The sequence below is a fragment of the Leuresthes tenuis genome, unplaced genomic scaffold, assembly GCF_036924035.1.
Source record: "Leuresthes tenuis unplaced genomic scaffold, fLeuTen1.0.hap1 SCAF_4, whole genome shotgun sequence".
NCBI classification, from domain to species: domain Eukaryota; kingdom Metazoa; phylum Chordata; class Actinopteri; order Atheriniformes; family Atherinopsidae; genus Leuresthes; species Leuresthes tenuis.
In genome coordinates, this window is record NW_027325358.1 from 20,197,562 (window position 1) to 20,218,927 (window position 21,366).

The window sequence follows — 21,366 nt, forward strand, 5'->3', positions numbered from 1 at the left end:
TTTTAAAAAATTCCAAGAGCACTGTTTCAACTGGTGATGCAGTTTAGAAACACGAGATCACAGTCGTATTACAACAGTTCCCGTTTGCTGCTTTTGCCTCTTTTATCTTATATATCAACACTTAGCAAATAATGTTGACACGCAGACAGGTATTCACATCATTTCAACAGGTCCTTACACTGAAACAGCCACATAGGTCGTTTATTCTAAATATGGCTCACACCGTATGGGCACATTTTGCAGCCGAGGGCGAGTTCATTGTTTAGTGAAAGACCTCTGCTGAGGCGATGCATTTGCTCCACTTGCCTGCTGACAAAATCTGTTATCATCAAGAGCAAAATGTTAAGAAGAAATTTAGTCAGCTCAGCAAGTGACCCAGTTTTTATTTTTGTTTGAGTTTGTCACAGCCACAGACCTAAATCAATGTCTGCATCACAGTGTTTTTTTTTTTCAGAGTTGTTTTGCTGTACATTTAAAGTGTTTAGGGAGGACACCAAGTCTGAATTCTCAAGCTAAGAATTAAATGACGAATTAGTCTATTAAGAATTGGAGCCTCAGAAACCACCAAAAAGTCTACAGAATCCTTTATTGGCAAACTATTTATTTTATCTTTGCATTCTAAACAATACCTCGAGGGCCCCTGATGTACCTACTCAGGGCCTTTAAACCATATCACATGACCTTCTCTAGCCCAGTGTTAGTATTAGTATTTATTATTATTATTAAGGATTTTTTTGTGAATTACAGATAAAAATTGCGTCTGGACTACTGTTAAACATGCTGCCATCAAACACATCTTGGGAGAGTCAGCTTCTATACGACTTAGTGGGAAACTGGGAGAATATAATAAATAAATAATATCCCACTAGATTTTATACTGGCAATGCAGTTTAAAGTTTAAGTTATCTTAACCGTACAGACATTAAGCCTACTGTTCAAATTACTTAAATAAAGCACGTTGACCTGTAAATTCAACCCCCCGGATCAATAAAGTCTTGTTTTTAAACCTTTACCTAGTAAATCACAAACCTGCTTTGCACATTCAATTTTCCAAGTAATTTATTGACTGATCAGGAATCTTTAGTAAGAGTAATTTATGGGTATTGCAATAATAGTTGCAGAAAAATATTGGTGAGTAAAGACCTATTTTCCAAGTACAGGCGAGTCTTCTTCAAGGAATAGCCTACAGTTTGCTACGCGCAATATTTTGAATATGTCCACTTCAATGCGCGTTATTCATTGCAAACACGCACCACCCATCAAGTAGTTTAATCCTGTTGTGTCACATTTTTGTCGGAACAAAGATGGTTTCCTTTACGGTAAAGGCTTTACTCCGCAACAGGATCGAGGAGCGAAACAGGCAGTCATTGAGTTTAGGACCTATTCGGTGCAGTCAAAATAGTTTGCGCATGCGCAGGACAGTGCTACTGCAGCATAGACGGTGACGCCACCCATTCATTAATATAGACAAGTCTAGACACGCACCGATCGACAGCCGGACAGGCACGGTTTACTTACCCCGCTCAGGCAGCCGGTGTCCCGGACAGAGTAACGAGCCTGGAACTGTTGAGGAGCACCAGCCGGAGACCGCACCAACAACAACTTGTGAGTAGGCTTGTGATCGAGCTCCGGCGTGTTTTTGAGCTGTTGTTGCTCCTCAACAACAACAAAAAAGCAAGACAGAAAAGCATCACCGGGCTACCTGTCAGAGTAGTCTGTCACGGATGTTATCGCTGCAGATCTGTGGACGTGACAATGCCACTCGAGGATGATCTGACATCAGCCGCGGCCAAGGGGGACACGGCTCGCGTGAGGGATCTTCTACAGAAAGGAGCGAAGGTTAACGGAGTGAACTGTTTTGGACGAACCGCTCTACAGGTCAGTGCGTTTGGCTACGTCATTAACCGAAGAGAAAGAAGAAAAAAAAATTAAGTAAACGAAACAATTCCCTGCGACCCACCGGGCACGGATTTTCTGTGTTCTTTTTGTTTGGAAACGCATCTCAGAAATTACGCGTATGTCCCGTCCCATGAGTCTTTGTTGTATTTTAGGTAGTGACGGAAAAACTTAAGATTTCGTTGCTTCCATGGAGCAAAAGCTGCAGTCACGGCGTTCCCTCTGAATGGAAGCCGTACCTGTGGCCTCATTAAGATGAAACGAAACTAAGTTGGCACTTAGCCTGTTAAGGGCCGCGCGACATAACTCCGACACATTGAATGTCGCGACGTTGACTCGGCTGCTCTCCTCCACCGCTTCACGCTGCTTTAAACGGAGCTAAACGCGATAAGCGAGCCTACTTTAAAAAAAAAAAGAAAAAAAAGATAAAGAAAACAAGCCTCTATTCTAGTATTTTGACAATTAAATATGATTGCCTGCGGGCTTTTACACCTCTCGGTTTTGTATCTTAATTCGTGTGTCTGTCTCATTTGCTTCTAAATTAGACTCTCGGGAAGTAACACGATCCCATTCTCGGGTGCATTTGTTAAACGTTAACGTATTTTCTTCAGCTCACCCCTCGGCTCTTTCAAATAAACGATTAGATTAATAAAACTCTGGCTAAGTGCGCTGTAGTCCATTAGGGAAAATGTCCTAAGCTTCCCCCTTAGCTTTGTTTTAGTCGAAAAATGACCGCAATAAATCAAACCAATTAAATGAAACGAAACAAAATAAATAATACGAGTCGGAGTCGGTTGGTGACAGTGGAGCATAAAAACAGTTAATTCAAGTAGAAGTAAAATAGGGGCCCGTTCGGCTGTGCGTCTCTGTGTTGTTTGGTACAGTAACGCGAGGCTGTTTCTGTGTCGCGAGCCTGACATTTGAACGCAACTTAATTCCAATTGTCGGTCCTGTTCCCATCAAGGTGATGATGATGGGGAGCTCGCCGGTGGTCCGGGTGTTATTGGAGCACGGAGCGGATCCCAACGTGGCGGAGAGGAGCACCGGAGCCACCCCGCTGCACGACGCGGCTCGGACGGGGTTTGTGGAGACGGTGCGGCTGCTGGTGGAAGCCCGGGCTGACCCGCAGGCCAGGGACAGTGCAGGCTGTCTGCCCGTTGACGTTGCGAGACAAAACGGCCACGCAGAGGTTATTGCCTTCCTGGAGCCGCTGTAAAAACCTGGCCCGCTACGTGAGATCTCTTTATTTATTCCAGCTGGTTCTGAACGAGGACTGAGAAACAGGCCCGAAGAGGCCTGCAGCACAGGGGACTCGCTGTTTTGCTGTATATTTCATGGAATATTTATTTTTACTTTGTTTTTCTTTTGCTATATAGTTCTCATTATTTTATTTAACGAATAGGGGTCAACGACAGGGTCGACTATGACCAATATGGGGGAAAGAGCATCAGTGTGTTATTATAACGGCCCACTTCTACAGATGTGGCTGCAGTTTGAACATCTGTCATATGATTAGTTATAATAACACGAGAAGTGTTGTACAGTTTATTTTCTTTTTTTAACGATCATATTTGCTTTGTTTTTTTTTAAATATAATATTATTAAATCAATGTTTCTAATGTGCATTTTTAAACTTCTGATTGTGTTTTAACACTGAACCAAAAACAAAAAAAATTACCCAGAATCCACGTAAAAGGTTTTGCACATTTTAAAGTCGTTTATATATATATATTTATATAAATATATATATATTAGAAATGATGAAAAACTAAGTAATTATTATCTACAGCTGAGAAGAATCTTCCCTCCTGTTTATGTGAATGAGATTCACATTTCGGATATTCTGCACTTTAATAAAAACGTCATTTTGTCAGCGCTCATGGTGGTTGTTTTTTTTTTAACCTTTTTTTAACGGGTTGGAAAAGGAAAGAGCATCAGCAATGGTTGGATTATTGTCTGGAGAGTTTAGAAAAAGAAACGATGGAAATTTGACTTTGCATTTAATTCCATCTGGGAAGTTTTTTTTGGTTTGTTTTGTCACGTACATTTTAAACAAGATGTGCTATTCAGTTTGTGTCAAAAACTCAGAGTTCCTCTGTATTTTCTGTTTCTGAACTAATTGCAAAGGACTTGCTTGTCCTAATAGCACACAGGAAATACTGTGCTCAGGTGTCAAAATATGACAGAAAGACGAAGGCTGATGCGATGAAAGACTTAGAGAGAGGTGAAAATTAAATACACCGACTAGGCTGTGCATCTTGTTAAGTTAGACTTTGGCTTTAGTCAATCAAAAAGAGGTTAGACAGCATCACCTTAACATTACCATGTCAAACTGCTTCTATCAGTTTAGTTCATTCTGTTCGTCCGGGTAAAAATGTGTAAACATTTAAGTCTGTATCGTTCATTCAATATTACACAGAACTGCGTTTGTGCTAATTAAGATCTTTTTTTTTTTAAAGAATAAGATCTGATAAAAACCCTTTCAACGTAAATGCAAAAAAAAAAAAAAACAGTTACTCAGTCATCTCATACTCAAGCGTTACTTTAATCGAGACTTAAATTCTTTCAGTTTCTGCAAAACTCCTCTTTCTTTTTGACCACGTGAAGCATGCATGAGGAATGACAGCGAAAAAAAAAAAAGGGACAAAGAGGAAATTCAGGTGGTTTGAATACAGAGTGGAACGTGCAAGTTCAAGTCCAGCTTGTGCCGAGAAGAAAAACTCATGAGGTGATTTCAGCGTACTGATCTAATACGGTTAAGGTGCGGCATGCTTACAAATAGGCCAGGATCTCTATATGAAGACAAAGTCCTACAGAACATAAAAGATCACAGGTGTATTTAGCCATTGTCTGTCTGTAAACACACACAGTATACAAGAAGTTTCTCAAAAAATACACTAAATATTGTCAATCGAGTGGTAACTAGAAAAGTATTTGCATGTAAACTGCAGTAGTTCTTTCCCATGTGAAATGTCTTGATTCATGAAACGAGCAACGAGTTGTGGAGAGCAAATAAAGATTTTTCCCCCACAAAATATATGTAAAAAAAAAAAGAAAAAGGAGCCCCAAATAGCAGAGAAATATTCTCAGTATTAACATTTCCCCAGTAAAGTGTGTGTAGGCATTTAAAGATTGAACTACTTATAGGTCCACAAACATGTTTAAGACACCAGATTCATCTTTGAAAGTAGCATGTGGCAACGAAGGCAGTAATAAAGTATTCGTGGGCTGAACTTGTGGAGCGTTTTTGCAACCTGCGTGAATAGAAATTAAAAACGGTTTTACAGACAACAAATATAAAACCCAAATAAAACAGAAATCCACCAGATGTCGAGGATAATTCTAAGAGTTTACATTTGAAATTCTTCCATCAAAACACGTGACGGGATGAGAGAAACAAAGGCGCGTGGGCTGGTTAGAAGGGGAGCATGGATGTGTATTTTTGAGTCAACGCAAAACACTGAAACTCCAGCTGAATACACAGGGCGTACATTATCTATGTGAGGCACTTTCTTGTGATTCACCGATGACGAATCCACAGGCAGAGTTGAGTCCGTTGTCTGTGCAGATGGTGTCTGGTATTCTAATCCCTTTCTTCTTCTTCTTCTTCTTCTTCATCATTGTTGTCCAACACTCAGTGTTTTGGTAACATTACAGAAGACTGAGACATTGACTGCAACAGACAGAAGAAAAACAGTTTTTTCCCCCCTTGTGCGTTTTACAAACTAAAGCAACATTTAGTGATGTGAAAGTTGCCTGGTGATTGTTTTGGGCTCCTCTGAGGAAGTTCGTTGAAGTGAGAGAGAAAAACAAGGGAAATGATGACCAGATGTGCCCGTCGTGGTTACCAACCTTAAATCCAAATTGACTAAATATCAGAGGGCTTTTTCCTCACGTTTTCTTAAGAGTAAAAAAAAAAAAAATTAAAAATCCCAATAAAACAAAGACAAGTTGGGCTTTGAAAACTTACCCTGCTGCTGCTTCAATCTCCCTCAGGCAAATGTGCAGTAAGCGTAATGCGTGTTTATCACGGCGCACGCGTTGAAAACTTAAAAGGTATACAGATTTATGCTTAGGGCTACACGCTGTTAGGTAAAACATGCAATGTTGTGGGACATGGTGATGGTGGTATGTGAACAAATACTTCTGTGCCTCTCCGTCTGCTGTAGATGATGCACAAAAGCAGAGCTTCCTCTGATAACCATGGCTACGCCAGCGGCCGTCGTATCAAAGTCAAAATGTCACACTGCGATAACTACTGCAAGAACACATTCTCTATCATTTGTTAAGCCTTTTTTACGATCATTTTATGCGCAACAGCCACACGAGTGACATTGCCTCATAGATGATCGTCAACTTAATAAACAAGTGGTGTTTTTAAAGTGGTCAAGTCCCGACAAGTTTGAGTCTTCTGAGGAAGAGTTGGTGCAGATGTGCTACATCAGTTTAAAGACAGTTTAAGACAAACACACTCTGTCACTGAACTGATATGAATCACCGTGACGCTGGCATCTTACTTTCAAGGTCTTGATCGTCTGAGCCCAGTCCATCTGACTGATCTGGGGAATTGCTGTTAGCAGGATGCTGCTTGCTTTGTTAGCGTTCTCTTTCATCGTCTTCAACACATTGTCGACACAGACCTAAAGCCAGGAGGAAAACAGCGACAGAGTTACAGTGATGCAAATTTCCCTCATCCTAAATGGAACAATCACTAAAGTGTATCCAGCAAAACGATCCGTGTGGGCATGCTTCTGTGAGAACGGAAGATAATTGAGATGAATTATGTGGTCACATCTCATACTTAAATCTGGGGTGAAAAAAGAAAATCCCACATCCAGTATAAAGTACAGTGAGCGACAGTATTATATCCGTCCTGTGCTCATGTTTACCTCCTGTAACCTTCATTAACCCCTCCCTGAGCCCTTTGTTTTCATGTCAGGCTCAATGACTACACTCAATGTTTTTGTGGTATTTTCAGGATGAAGACGGCAGCGCTGATGACTCAGTGTGACTCAACCTCCTCTGGGAGGGCTTCCACCGGAGGCTGGCAGGGAGCTTGACTGGGGGGGCGTGTGGTGGTGGGGAGGAATGAGCAAGGGAGAGGCCAGGAGGTAGTGTGAGGCTGGGAGGGAGTGAATGAGAGGGAGGGCGGGGGGGGGGGGCGGAAGGATGTGGCGAGCGTTCTGCAACAGGAGGGGGAAGAGGTCAGCTGCAGGAACTCGGAAGTGGAGTTGTGAGTTTGGCTGGATCAGTGACAGAAACCAAACTCGCCCACACACACACACACACACACACACACACACACACACACACACACTGTCATTGGATTATCCAGAGAGCCTGACAGAGGATGGGTCACTCAGAAGCCACGAGGAGTCACAGATACTTTTCGTCTAATTATGGAGCACTGTGGGCAGAAACCTCTGACAACCTATTATCACATTAAAAGAGGGAAATCTGCTCTGAAAACGTGTTTTCTTACTGAGACCATAACTGGATCAATGCGATGCATTTAGACAAGATAGAAATGAAAAAACTGTACCCCAAGCAATGCAAACGCCCTGTTACCATGAAAACGAATGCACTCAAATGTTTAGACGTGACCGTCAAGTCAGCGGTTATTTTTCCCTGCGTGTGCAGTAAAATCCTATCAGACCTTTTACTGCCTCAGAGCTATCATGAGAACACTGGATGTAACTGTGAAATAATTGTTTTACGGCTAAGCTGGAGCAACAGCCCCACGCTTCTGCCCTAAAATGGCGATGAACGATGTTATCAGCAGGAATTGCTCTCCACAGTAAATAGTTGCTTGTCAGACGCTCAAACATTCCTGGATCTATTTTCTTTATAATCACAGATGGAAGGGGGACCTGGATTTCGAGCGTCTTCAGTTGTGGTGTAAGGCAGCTGCCGTTGTCATGAGGCAGATTCAACCGTTTTCTCCACTGCTGCCCCGATCACCCGATAAGAATGGCTTTGTTTGCTGATTGGTTAATAGAAAATACAATGGGACAGGCTGAGTTATAAGAAAGAAACGTACTGAAAGGGAATCAATTTACAACTTGTTTTTAGTTGAAAAGAAGGTCTGAATGTTTGACTAATAAAAACAAACAAAAAAGGGGAAAATCCTCCTGTACCGTCAACGGAGAAATGTTTCAGAAAAACTATGGAAACTAAAAAAAAGCTTAGATATCCGAGTTAAACCCAGACGTAAGGGTCATACATCCGGCTCCAGTAATCCTATCTGTGTGGTCTGTTGTCTGCTACAACTTAACAGCAACAAAGTAGAGAAGCAGATGTTTTGGTTTTTTTTGCATTATGAGCTTCTTGGTAACCCTTCAGTAGCCGCTGCCACCAGTATAGTCGGTATAGTTTACAGCTAAAGTGTCCTCTGGAATAATTTGGCAAATAAAAGCAACTAAATGTCTGATGGTTAAAATTCTTTCTTGTACAGCGGAGCAAAGTTCAGGCAGGACACGTCAGCCTCATCCTTTGCCACTGACTCACGAGAGGAACATAAGAGAAATAAAAACAACCGCTAAGACCTCCAGCTTGCCCCTCACCGCTTCTTCGTGTTCCTTCCAACAGTCGTAGTCAGTTGCCATGGCAATGCTGGCATAGCACAAGCCGGCCTCTTTGGCGAGGACCACCTCTGGCACAGTGGTCATGTTGATGACGTCGGCACCCCACTGGCGGAACATAAGGCTCTCTGCTCGCGAGGAAAAGCGAGGGCCCTCGATAGTCAGCATTGTCCCTCGAACGTGGCACTTGATCCCCAGAGTCCGTGCCACCTCCACCAAAACCTGTCACAGAAACAAGCGTTAGCAACAGCCAACGGGACGACAGTGACAGAGGATGATAAGAGTTATAGATGTGTTTCGGATGGCTTCTCAGCTGACAAGAGACAACTGTGAACTATGCTTTTAACCCTTTAAGACCTACGGTTTAATTCACAAAAGCCTAGAAGCTGAGAGCTTTCTGGAGAACCTTTTATTTCTCAGCCCTCAAAGTAATATGAAATGAAACCAAAGAGATTCAACTTCCTGTTTTTATTGTAATCCTGAGTTTTGCCCTCATGTTTACATATCACATCGTATTATCTCACAAATCATTTCCATAAAGATAGCTCAAATCACAGAGGGTCAAACACAGATGGTGCCACGCTTTGTGACAAACAGTAAACTGGTTTTCATTGTATTTTTACTGTAAAACAGTTTTCTGTCACATACATATGAACATATGCACACGTTATATCCATGTTTGGACTGACCTCTCTGGTTCTGTTGCAGAAAGGCTCAGCCATGGGGATATGACACACGCCTGAGGGACTCGTGGGCTGCCCATCAAACAGAGTTTGAGGTCTCTTGGTAGTCCTGGTGAGGAGAAGCAGACAAGGCGTACTGAAGGTTGTCATCACAGAAACACAGACCAACTGTCATAAAGTTAAACTGTTACAGTAATGAAACACAGAGTTTCGATTACTTCATGAATTACAGACCCAATTACTACTACAACTAACAATAATAATGATAATAAGGGAGATAAATATGAGAACTGGCTGATGGTAATCTCACTATATCATTCACAATTAACATAATCTTTTGACATCTCTCCAGGACAATAACAGCATTAACTAAATAGCCGCAGCCTTTCCTGAAGTTTCACCCCAACAGCTGTCCGCTGACATCCAGCTGTGCTGAGTCAGTGCCAGCCTGTCTCCACCCAGCTCATCGTGCAGCCTACAAAAGACTGATTCACACATCCCAGTGAGCTGAGAACATGAAGGTTCCCTCTTTAGATTCTCAGCTTCCTTTATATTGAAATGTATGAGTGTTAGGGTCCATCAGAGTACAAAAGTAAAAGGTTCGGACACAAAAAGGTTCACCAGCTCCTACAGCTCCACAGTAGATCTGACTGATGGTACTACTTTGGCTTTCTTTTCTTTTCAGCGGGGATCTTTGAGTCATAACATATTTATCTTAGACATCCAAAATATGAATACCTCTGGCGCCCAACCCTGCCTTTAACCGAGGTACTGCAAGACTAAAGCCGGCATTTAAATACCTGCTGTAAGCTTTGCCCTGCTCAAAGTCAATAACACTTGTGTGTCAGATAAACTATGAGCTTAGGACAATGCTTGATTATACCGTACCACAATTGAGTTATCCTGCCCTGGCATTTCATTGGGAATCCTGAATTCCAAAAATGTGCCACGGATGTGCTCCAAACAGCTATGCATTAGATAATAGCTGCAAAACAAGCTGTGGGAAGCTACAATTCAGAAGTAACTATCAATGGTAATAAATACCACAACCGCCCGCATAAAACTACATTATACAGTTTGAGCATTACCCCCTTTTATTGGACTGAGTCTGTGTTTCTATTTTAGATTCTGTCGGTGCTTTTTATGGCTCTGTTGGTGACATTTGATCAATTCATCATTATCTGCCTTGTATATCAATCACTTCCAATACAGATATCAACAGGCATGGTAATCAGTTCAAATGACTTTTGGCGAGTGTAAGGGAGTTGAGCAATTTTTTCAATCCGAAGGACCAGCGACAGTTCAAAGCAAAGTGAGACCGAGAATCTAAACCAAAGGTTAAAGTGAGGAATTGAATCTTTAGCGAAAGCCATTTCAGAATAATGTAGGACAACATTTGAACCAAACAAAGGAGCCACTCATTTCATAGCATCCGAAGCCGTCCGTTCGTGCACAACTTAAGGAGTGGTGTTGCATAGAGGGATGCCATCAGATGCATGCTGTCACATGCCCCTGGACAAGCCTGAACAAGTCCCAACAACCAACTTCCTCATTTGGGAGAAATAAGCGGTGATGTTGGCAATTTCATCTGCTTCATCAGCACATGCAACAGCACCACAGGCTGTGAAATGTGGAAAGGCAGGTTACTGATCACAGCAGTTCAACTAGCTATATGCCAACTCGTGGGTAATACTCTCTACAGCACCTCTCAGCACGCATATTGTTACTTAATAGAATTTGTGCGCTCAGCTAACTTAGCGCACAACGCTCCAACAGGGTCACGCTCTATGAATGCAAGACAAGAAGTATACTGCATATGCCTTGAGGTCAGAAACCGCTGAGAAAGAACTCCTTCCCATGAAACAAAGATATCATTATGCTTACCAGCAAATACCTACAGCGATTTGTACTGCTGAGACTAAATACCTGGTGAGTTTAAGGGTGGTGATCGCTAGAAAGTTGTAAATGATGGATTTGGAGTGATCTGCTGCTTATTTTCTTAAATGTGCATGTAGCTTTGCCTTTCTGTGCTGAAGCTTAACGTTCTGCTCTCTGGTTGCTGCGTATCCTCGGCTATGAGGCTGCTTGTGTCTGATTTCCAAATGGGGATCTTCAGCGGCCCGTTACCTCTGAACTAAAATGATCTACATCCTTCATGTTACATCTAATCTGCAGTTTGTACTAAAAGCGATTACTTCAGTGCTGTCAGTTCTTTAGAGAACTCTGTACAGCTGTCCTATATCTATAATCTTGAACGTTTGACCTTTTTTTTTTTAATTAATTCATTGTCAATCAAGTTTATACACAGGCTAATTTCCTTTATCTCTTATCTCCTCCTCGTCTCCAGGCCGGCCTCACACGGAAGAACACTCAAAATCACGGAAAACCTGAACCACGAACTCACCAAAAGGTCAATATTGTTGTTTTGTTTTTTTTAAAACGCCTCTCTAAATTAAACGTATCAACTTGAATGAATGTAGAACTTATCACTGGACTGCTGTGAGAGACTAACTAGACTTTAACCTCGCTCAACCCAATAACCTGAGAGTACGACATATGACAGAGATAAAGTGCAATCGCGAAACAAAACGAGAGACAAGCAGGAAGGAGCCACAGCGGTTTGTGGAAATGTCTCGACGGTAAGTTCCCCGCTCCAGACAGTTTGTCATCATACTGGTGTTGCCACAAATGGAATGTCGCAGTTTCAACATTTTTCATTTTTACCAAAGCTCTGGGCCAACTGTGACACCTGAGAGGCACAGAAAATACCAAGCAGAAGTTCCGCGTTTTTTCCCACAGGGCAGGACACGCGCTGCTTTTGACAGATAATGCCAAACACTGGTAACGTGCTTCCTCTTTTTCACTCAGCTATCTGGTCATCATTTCTCCCAAGGGAGCGTAAATATTATCCCTGAGACACATGGGAAAATGTTTTAACTGCAGCACACCAAACACAAGAGTAACGGCCAACAGGGACCTTTAACACGAGGCAGATGTCCGACAAGACTTTCAGGCTGAATCCATTTTAACTTAGGATCTCCTTCACGAAACATCAGAAAGAAATGGTCTTTAAATCTGGTGTTTTTGAACTAACTAATGATGCTACTGTAATGCCACACAGTGGAAAGGAGAACTGCTGGCAGTGAGTTCACCTGTTTTACCTGCTGAAGCTGTGTGTGAACTCGTCAGCTAAGTTGTTGCCAAGCTAGAAAAACCACAACCCGATCCATTCATGGAGCTCTCTGGTGATTTCGACCACACACCCACACACACACCTCTCTCTGCTTCACTTTCTAAATGTTTATTTATCACGCAAAACAAAAGCATGCCTTTAACAAGAATTCACACTGCAGCAATGTAATCTCCATTTGGGGACTTAAATTACTCTGTGGTGAGTAATTTAAGAGTCTTCCAACACATGATGAAATCCTAAACCACTGGTTCACGATCTGGGTTACTGTCACATATACTGTATATACATATTAGGTTAAGCACAAAGGAATGAGCTAAAAATACAATGTCTTGTAAAATAGAAACTTTCACAATGGATTATCATATGCTGATGAGTCCCCAGCTGAGATGATGGAGCTGCAGAAGTTACAAACAACACTCCATCGCCTCTATGACAGGAGGAGTTCTGTTGGAAAAAGGGGCAAACACCATTGCGTCTGCCTGAGTGTCAAGTTTCCACAACTATGAATCAAATGAGTGCCAAAATACCTGAAACTACTACAGAATCACCTGACTAATTTGTGTTTGTGTGTGTGTGTGTGTGTGTACCCTTGTACAGTATTACAGTCGCAGTCATGGAAGCAAACGGAAGTAAATAAAAAAACAAAACAAAGACTAACCGGTCAATGAACTGGTCTATGATGACAATATCTCCCGGTTGAATCTCCTCTCGGAGTGATCCACAGGCTGTGGTGACCAGCAGGTGTGTACAACCTTCTTCTCTGAGAGCCCAGATGTTGGCCTGGTAGTTTACATTGGACGGCATTATGGTGTGTTGTCTCCCATGCCTGGAAGTGACAAAAAGCAAAGATTCAGATTTAGGACACACAAACAATGCACACTTCCTCCGTCTTTTGCAGTTGCACAGTTGCTCCACTAGATGGTGCCAATACGGAAGACATTTTCTTAACACCAAAGAACAACTGGAATACAATTTCTTACCTTGCAAGAAGCACACATTCAACATTTTTTATCTTCCCCAGTATCAGGGCATCTGATGGCTGTTTGAGGGGAGAAGAATGGTCGATTAAAATAAGTAAAATGCTACTGCAGGGCATTATTTTACTGGCAAGCTTAGAATGCAGGAGAAGCTTATTCTTACACTGACATGAGCAGTTTCTACAGTACAGATCAGCTCACCTTTCCATATGGCGTGTCAACATAACGCTCTGTTCTTCCTTCCAAGATGTCTGGATCATCCAGACCTGAACCACCAATTATTCCGATCTAGAAGAAAAGTTTAGCAAAAATCCCAGACAAGTTACTACCTCTTTGACAAAGTTCATAGAGTTAAACGTAAGACTTGTGCACCACCACTCAGTGTGAAGTTTTAAACAGATTTCACAGAGATGAAAATACTCTTTCCCGTTATTTTACTGCAACAAAGCCACTAAAACAGCTCCCCAATGCTAGTTAGCGTAAGCAGCACCACGACAGATCTGACACAGACCAAGTATCATAACTTGACATTTTTAGACCGAACAGTGACACACAATGCGTGTTTAGGTATTTCATACAATCATTCACGATTATAATCTTGATATTAGTATTTTAGAGTACACAGTGTTTTAATTCTCCCTACTCACAGCCCTAAACTTGTGTTTGCATCTCTCCTACTCTTTGTGCTCTAATGTATGGAAGACAAACGGAGAACAGAATCAGTCTGAAACACTCGTGGGAGAGTCTTTCAGACTTCAGAGCAGACGGGGTGACATTTACTATGATGCAGTATATTACGAGCAGGTGTCAAGGCAATACTCCAGGGCTATTTGCGCCAAAACAGAAACACAAAGCTCTGAGTTTCAAGCCCCAGGCTACAAGAAGAGAAAGACAATGGTTCCACATCACAGATGCCAAGAAAGAGCAGGTCAACCAAACTCTTGGATTAGGGAAGAGGGGCATTAATCATTGGGGTAACAAAAGGGCATTTTAGGAAAGCAGAAATCTTTTCATAATTATCATAAATAGTGAGGGCAGTCAAAGCCCTGATACTTGATGGAGGAGTTATAATGTGACTCTTCTACCACCTGCTGGCTGTCTGTTTCATTATTCCAGCATTCCAATCTACAGCATGAATACAACCAGTGGGAAAAAAAAGGTATGTTTTCCTTTGAGGATTTACAAAGTTCCCCATCAGAGAGCCAGCTGAACTGTTTGCACTGAATTCAGCAGACGAGGCTAAAGGTAACCCTGAGGGAACAGCAAAGCTGCACAGCAGACACTGAAGTGTATGTCCATGAAATAAGCACCGCCAAATGTTGGGCTTTAGGTAAAGGTGGCTGGAAAGCTAGAACTTAAAAGAAAAGCATAAAAACTAAAAGAAAACATAACATAAAGCAATCCTGGTTTCTGCCAAAAGGCACGCACGCGAGTACTCCTCAAACGTGAAACACTTCACGAGGGACTAAAACTGAACCTCTTTAGATCAGTGAAAACATCGCCCGTGTTGTAGATCCAACACACCTTGACAACACTATTGCCGCTATGAAGCAAGGGACTGCAGAATCCAGCACGGATTTATTTTCACAAGTAGGGCATAGGAACACGGTTTCTAAGCCCAAAAGGTTGGACCATCCTCCCTCTGAGGCGGTCTTGACAGCATCGTATAAACATTATGATATTCATGACAGTTTGCTCAGTGGCGTGATGGTTAGCGCTGTCACCTCACAGTGAGAAACTTCCCATCTCAATTCCCAGCTACGAGGGCCTCGCTGTATGGAGTTTGTAATTTCTCCCCCAATGTCTGTGGAAACTCTGGCCTCCTCCCATTACATATTTTTAAATATTCTTTTTATTTATATTAATAGGTGTTAAAAGTAGAAGCACCTACTGTCAAAAAAGTGTCCCGTGGCTCTACTACTCATGTATATACTCTTTAGATTCCTCATGCAGAGATGTTAAAGAAGGATTTTACTGTTGGAGCTGGTTGAGGTGGAGCTCTTTGCAAACTGTTCTATACTTTAGTTAACAATTAAATTCAGAATTATTTTCTCCATTAATCAATGTGGCGCTCATTTTGTAAAGATTCTTTGTAAGACACAGTTTGAAATCACAGTTGTTCTAAACAATGCTAAAAAGCGGCCAGTTTTATGTCAGCTGATTATCAATCACTGAAGTAAACTCCAAGCACTTTTTGTATAAACATTTGCTTTCACATGTGCAAAATCATAGCAGCTACTGGTCCCTAAAGCTGTCAGGTAAATGTGGATAAGTGAACAACATGAAGATATTGTGGAGAGGTGCAAACGTTAAGCAGTAAGTACTGCGGCTCTGTATGAAATTATAGTACTTCAGTAAATGTACTCAGTTACATTTCACTGAGGCTACGGATATTTAAAGCCACATTTGAAGGTGAAGACTTCTTCAAGACACTTCTTCCACTTCTGCATTACAGTCCGCTAACAGACGTCCAGGTGCAGTGAGTCGGACCTGCAGCACGCGCTCTGTCTGGCCACGTGCGTGAATTGATCTACTTTAACCTTTTATCATAGTGGTATAACATTTATACAGATATCTCCATGCCGACACTGGACTTGTACACTGTGGTATTAAACCAACGCCGTCTGCTTTCAATAGTTAGGGGACTGGTAAAGCTTTGCTAATATGATGCTAACACCAAAGGGCTTTACACTGCACTTCCGGTTCTGTAACCTGCAGTCTTTAAGGAATTTACCTTTTACTTTTATGTCCCTGTGGCAGCGTGCTGAAACACAGTGTTCAGTAGCTAATATTAACAATAATACATAATAATAAATTACCTTAATGGCTGCACTGGACGACATAACGACGGTCTCCTTGCGATTAAAAGTGGAGATTTGAAGTTACAGTGGGACGGTTTACCGTTAACATCCGTCAGCAAACAGAACAGCAGACATTTCACTTCCTGTTCGGTCATTTTCAGAATAAAGTTGTGACCAAGAGCAGTTCATGCAACAGCAAGCTACTAGTACGGTAGTTGAAAGTCCATTTTCATGTCTTTTGAAATCTAAATCGTATACAAAACTAAATCGAACTAGCTATACTTACCTTACAGGTAAAAGAAAAAAAATAGATCCAATCCACCTTTGCAATGCTGTAAAAACACTAAATTAAGTACGGTCCAAATTCTGTTGTGTGGCTTTCAAGCTTAATAAAATCATTCAACATTAACTCACAAATAGAACAACTGCCTCTGTTGCAGTGTGTTAGAAAACACTATACACTACTCTGTAATACTCTAAACATTTTTTACAGGTATTAGGCTACTGAATATCTGAACCTCTTTAATGTAGTATGTTATTTATTGTCAAAATGAACAACCTGAGAACTGTCCTATTATAATTAACCTACATATAAGCAACATAATGGAAAATAATCTAACAATCAATCTGGCTATACTTGATAAAGTACAAATGGAGCACACACAGTTACTCATTCCATTTTATTCTTAAATAAAATTCAATACAAAACAGCCTTTTCTGAATCCAGTTTTTAGATAATACGTAAAAGTCCACCTGTAGCAAGTAACACTAGTATGTATCAAGAATATTGCTGATTTATGACAACAAAAAGAATGTAATCAACTTTATCCCTGAGGACACATCAGCATGTCATACAATAAACTGATATCCAGAATAAGAGCTCCCAATTTAATTGTTTCGTTTAGATCCTGGTGGCACTTAAAACATAAAACAGTTTTTCAGGTGGTAGTTTAACACAGTAAGGAAACTAGACAATGGTGGCCCAAAAAGGTCATTAAGTAATGAGGACCCTCATTCTAAATGAATAACGGTACCTGTGCTTTTCACATACACCAGTGACCTATGAAATGCCACTGTAAAAAAACCCCACTTGTGGTGAAATTTAAATGTATCTTAACAATTTCCTTCATGGTCTAGTGATTTTCAACATACTGAACACTGTTTCATCTAAAATACTGGTGGCAAGCTTTAGCAGCTGAGGATATGAACGTGGTGATTAGTCCTCAGGGGTGGGGTTGACTTGGTCGTCAGTGGCAGTGTCAACGGGGTCCTTTTTAGCGCTCCTGAACTGGGCGTCGTTGGCGAAATAATCACTCTCACTATCGATGGTAATGACAGCAGGTGAGACACTCTCTTTGCGCTCGTTACTCTTGTGCCTTTTGCTTTTCTTCTTGTGTTTCTTCTTTTTCTTGTGGTGACGCTTGCTTTCCTCGTGTGTCTTGTCCTCACTGATGAGCTCCATGCTGCCACCCCTGCTGGCCCTTTTTGACTTCTCTTTGGATTTTTTATGGTGCTTCTCTTTACTTTTTTTCTTGTGTTTCGTTAATAGTGGGGAATCATCTTCTGCACATGGGTTTGAGAGTACGTTTTTGGATGTTTCTTCCAAATGTCTTGTTTTATATTTTCTCTTCCCACCAGGCTTGTCATTATGAGATTTCCTTTTGGCAGAGGGGGAGCAACTACTGGAATAGGTCCTAGATGGAGACTGCCTCCTGTCATGTCTCCGTGAGTCCCTGCTCCGGCTCCTGGAGTGAGAGCGTGAGTACAAATCTGAGTATTTGTGGTTGCTGTAATAGTAGGACTGCCTCTGTGTGTAGTGTGTCACGCTACCATTTCTCTCCCGTTTGTAATGGCTATATGACTGATAGCTGTGATCGCTGTCACGTTTTGAGAAGTCTCTGCCACTGGAGTAAGAATAACCTTTTACAGTGGGATGAGAGCAGACGCTGCTGGGGGAGATCACTGGACTTCTGCTTAAGTCCTTATGCTCTCTACTTCTCGACGTCCTCTTCCTCCTTCTGTGGTCTCTGTCCTTTGGCTTGTGCCTCTCCTGAGATCCGTCTTTGCTGCTGCTTCTTCTATCTGCATCTTTACTGCCTGACTTGTTGGATTTCTTGCGTCTGTCTGATTTTGAAGCGTTACATCGTTCTCTTGAATCCAGCTGACGATGGACATCCGTTTCTACACTTTCTGTAGGTTCAGCCCCACTGGAATCACTACTCTGTGAAGCTGCAGGACTACAACTGGTGAAACGGATGTGCTGGGGTCGGTGAGGCAGTTCTTGAATGTCCTCACTGGAAGACCCATCAGAGTCAGAGGAGAGCTGAACCAGCTCAGGGGTCCTCTCGACTGTCGGCTTAACAAATCCCACAATGACACAGTCGTCATCATCGTCAGCAGAAGATGCACATCCTTTATTTTTACTGTCACCCTGAGTAACATCAGTTTGGTTATGGGGACTCGTTCCCTGAGGAGAAGGCCCAAACTCCTGCCCTTCGTCTTCTGAACTGCTTTCTGAGTCCGAGTCCAGGACTGACAGATGCTCTGCCCTGCCCTGTTCTGCTGTGGTAGAATATGACGGCCCAGGCGTCTCATCATCCCACACAGAGTGACTCAGTGTAGAAGTGGAGTCTCCTGGATGGTCCATCTCTGCAGAGTTTTCCTCATCCTCTGAAATAGCAATAACCGATGAGTTGGAGCTGCTGTCTTCATTTGAGGAGGGGGCTGGGCAGTCATATACAGCACACTGGTCATAGGCCTCCATATTGAAGGGGGACTTTGCAAAACTGATGAACTCGTGCAGAAAGTGCTCTGTTCGGCCCTGAAGGAATGGTCTGAGCTCTTCCTGAATAGCTCCATCCTCCATATCATAACGTGTAATGCGTGACATGATGATGTGTTGAACTATGTTGACCAAAGATCCGTGGGCGCCATACAACACAACCAACTCTCTTTTTAGCCAGGGGACCAGTCTGTGTAGGCAGGCAGGGTTTCTTCGGTAGAACTCGGCAGAGGTTTCTCTGGAGCGGCCACCATCCCGAACGTTCCGAACTCTCACCCCCCGCCGGTACAGCTCCCTCCTGAAGTTTATCATCTCTTGCTCTCTGACATTATTCACCGCCCTTCCTTCACTCTCAGCTCTCCTTTTGGCCGCCAACCTCGACATCATCCGCCGAATGTAGCGATCTTGCCGCTGCAGGGGAGGATTTGTCGAAGCTTCGAACATTACTCCGTTGTCTGGAGGTGGAGAGGTCCGCCCACGCATCTGTCGATGGACTCCAGTAAGAGTTGTGCGGTATCTAAACCGCACTCCCTCAAAATAACCAAAAGAAGAATTATCCGGATGCTGTTTCAGCTCATACTTCTGAAAGTCTGCATCTGATTTTATGCTGTGATAGATTGAATTGAATGGTTGTTTGCACAGCGGGCACTCGGCTTTGTTCTTGGACCACTCAAGAATACAGCGGAAGCAGAACTTGTGCAGGCAGCGGTCCAGATAAGAAATGTTGTGAAATATGTCCAAACAAATGGGACACTTGGAGTCTGGCGACACCTCTGCTGACATTGTTTCAGAGTTTTTTCTTCTGCCGCTCTTTTGACTCTGTTGCAGGGCAATCTTGATGGCGGACATGATCTGTCATGTAGAAAAATAACGTTTCAATCATTTCCATTTTGAAATTCCAACACTGATCACAGAGAAAGTTAAAGCAGCTGTGAAGCCATTTTACACTTTTGGGACCTTTCTCTACTTTGTTGATATTTTTTTTCATAATAAAGCCCACAACACCGTATTTAACTATGTTCTCAATAATAAACGTAAAATAATATCACCCAACACTTCATGACAGACGTCTTGTACCGACAGTCTAGATGTTTACAGCTACTACAGTGTGCCCTGACTGTTGCCGTGGTGCTTTTATTTTTAAGCCTTAACTATAACCAGACACTTGAATCTTTCCCCTAAGAGGACATGCCATTACTGCAACAGGCTATTTTCATGTAGTTCAAGCTTATCTTGTGATTAAACGTGTCCCTTCGAATGTTAAAGAATACATACATTCAAGTATACGGTTGCAGCGTCACATACAGAAAGATGAATGTGCATTCGCTGGGCACATGAACACCTGTTCAATAACTGAAAACCTATACACAACAGTCGCCGCAAAGCGCTACACTGTACTGTATGTGCTAACATAGGAGTTCCACATACGTAACAACCAGGGAGGAACATCAGCGCCATAGTGTTACATACAACACTGAATGTCTTTCCCATCATTCGTTAATTCTGACAGACATGTCAGAAAAAACAACACATCAGTGTAAACTCACTATTGCCTAAATCTATACTTGTTTAAGTCGTTTCGTACCTTTCAGTGTGACGTTTGTTTGTTCTAGTTACCTTTACGGGGTAGGCTAATGAAGTATTACCCCTATGAAGTAAGTAGTATCATCAAAAAAAGGCCAATACCAAGCATGAAAGCCTTTTTACTTATAACTTTAAAACCCCAACATTTATACAAATATCCCTGGCACAAGTTTAACAATGTTCGCAAGAAAATTGGAACTGCAAACTATAGTTAACAAGCAGGTTAACACGGCTAGCTGGGAGTTAGCAGGCTAGCTAGGTTGGCTAACACGGACTAGCTAAAGTTTAGCCAGGAAGGCTAGAAGCACCTGGTCAAAGTTCTGTAGCGTTTACCTGTGACTTCCTTCAACACGTATGGAGCTGGAGAATGATTACTTCTTTCTTTCCTTTAGAAACGCACTCATTTCAACAGACTTGTCATAGCCATACAAGCGTCAACCCCGACTTCCTTACATTTCGTAACGTACAAGTGTACTGTCCGATTTGGAAAACAACTTCCGCTCCTCACAATAAGACAGCTCTTCACATTAAAATAACAAAAACAGGAAAGAAAGAATAATTCTGCCCTTCAAAATATACGTACTAAGATATATATACGTTCACATGACTTCCAACTTACAATTACTGTAGTGTCATACGATTTTCTGTACATAGTGAGGATAATAAATCCAGTTTATCATATTGTTAGCTTTTTATATCTTCATTTGTAAGTCGCTTTGGATAAAAGCATCTGCTAAATACATAAACATAAACATCAGTGTAACGCACATTGAAACTATAATTTGAGTAAAAAAAAAAAAAAAACCTTCCTTGTGCTTGCTGAACTGTACAGTCAAAATTTCACAAAGCGTGTTTTGTTTTGTTTTAAA

The 21,366-nt window shown here is 41.9% G+C and overlaps 3 protein-coding genes across 4 annotated transcripts; 1 reads left to right on the forward strand and 2 right to left on the reverse strand.

Moving 5' to 3' along the window:
* The first annotated feature begins 1,377 nt into the window (after positions 1-1,377).
* cdkn2a/b (cyclin-dependent kinase inhibitor 2A/B (p15, inhibits CDK4)) lies at positions 1,378-3,774 on the forward strand. Its single transcript, XM_072385006.1, has 3 exons — positions 1,378-1,605; positions 1,740-1,878; positions 2,861-3,774. Exons 2-3 carry the CDS (start codon positions 1,756-1,758, stop codon positions 3,110-3,112), a joined length of 375 nt encoding a protein of 124 aa, XP_072241107.1. The 5' UTR covers positions 1,378-1,605; positions 1,740-1,755; the 3' UTR covers positions 3,113-3,774.
* Positions 3,775-4,420: 646 nt separating this feature from the next.
* On the reverse strand, positions 4,421-16,258 carry mtap (methylthioadenosine phosphorylase). The gene is made up of 8 exons (XM_072385007.1): positions 16,150-16,258; positions 13,532-13,618; positions 13,334-13,392; positions 13,012-13,179; positions 9,167-9,269; positions 8,460-8,699; positions 6,414-6,536; positions 4,421-5,569 (listed from the first exon to the last, which is right to left on the reverse strand). Exons 1-8 carry the CDS (start codon positions 16,171-16,173, stop codon positions 5,531-5,533), a joined length of 843 nt encoding a protein of 280 aa, XP_072241108.1. The 5' UTR covers positions 16,174-16,258; the 3' UTR covers positions 4,421-5,530.
* Positions 16,259-16,706: 448 nt separating this feature from the next.
* On the reverse strand, positions 16,707-20,996 carry toporsa (topoisomerase I binding, arginine/serine-rich a). 2 transcript variants are annotated; one of them, XM_072385008.1, is made up of 2 exons: positions 20,831-20,996; positions 16,707-19,765 (listed from the first exon to the last, which is right to left on the reverse strand). In XM_072385008.1, exon 2 carries the CDS (start codon positions 19,760-19,762, stop codon positions 17,348-17,350), a length of 2,415 nt encoding a protein of 804 aa, XP_072241109.1. In that variant the 5' UTR covers positions 19,763-19,765; positions 20,831-20,996; the 3' UTR covers positions 16,707-17,347. The 2 variants fall into 2 exon arrangements, with proteins under 2 accessions (XP_072241109.1, XP_072241110.1); XM_072385009.1 differs by lacking the exon at positions 20,831-20,996 and adding an exon at positions 20,531-20,555.
* Positions 20,997-21,366: the final 370 nt, after the last annotated feature.

Bases quoted from the DNA above. Each gene is read 5' to 3' on its own strand.
- cdkn2a/b (XM_072385006.1), top strand. From the start codon at position 1,756: ATGCCACTCGAGGATGATCTGACATCAGCCGCGGCCAAGGGGGACACG. The intron at 1,879-2,860 runs GTCAGTGCGTTT...GTTCCCATCAAG, and splicing joins TTGGACGAACCGCTCTACAG to GTGATGATGATGGGGAGCTC.
- mtap (XM_072385007.1), bottom strand. From the start codon at position 16,173: ATGTCGTCCAGTGCAGCCATTAAG. The intron at 13,393-13,531 runs GTGAGCTGATCT...CCCCTCAAACAG, and splicing joins TTGACACGCCATATGGAAAG to CCATCAGATGCCCTGATACT. The intron at 9,270-13,011 runs GTTAGTCTTTGT...TCTCCTCACCAG, and splicing joins ATAGACCAGTTCATTGACCG to GACTACCAAGAGACCTCAAA.
- toporsa (XM_072385008.1), bottom strand. From the start codon at position 19,762: ATGTCCGCCATCAAGATTGCCCTGCAACAGAGTCAAAAGAGCGGCAGA.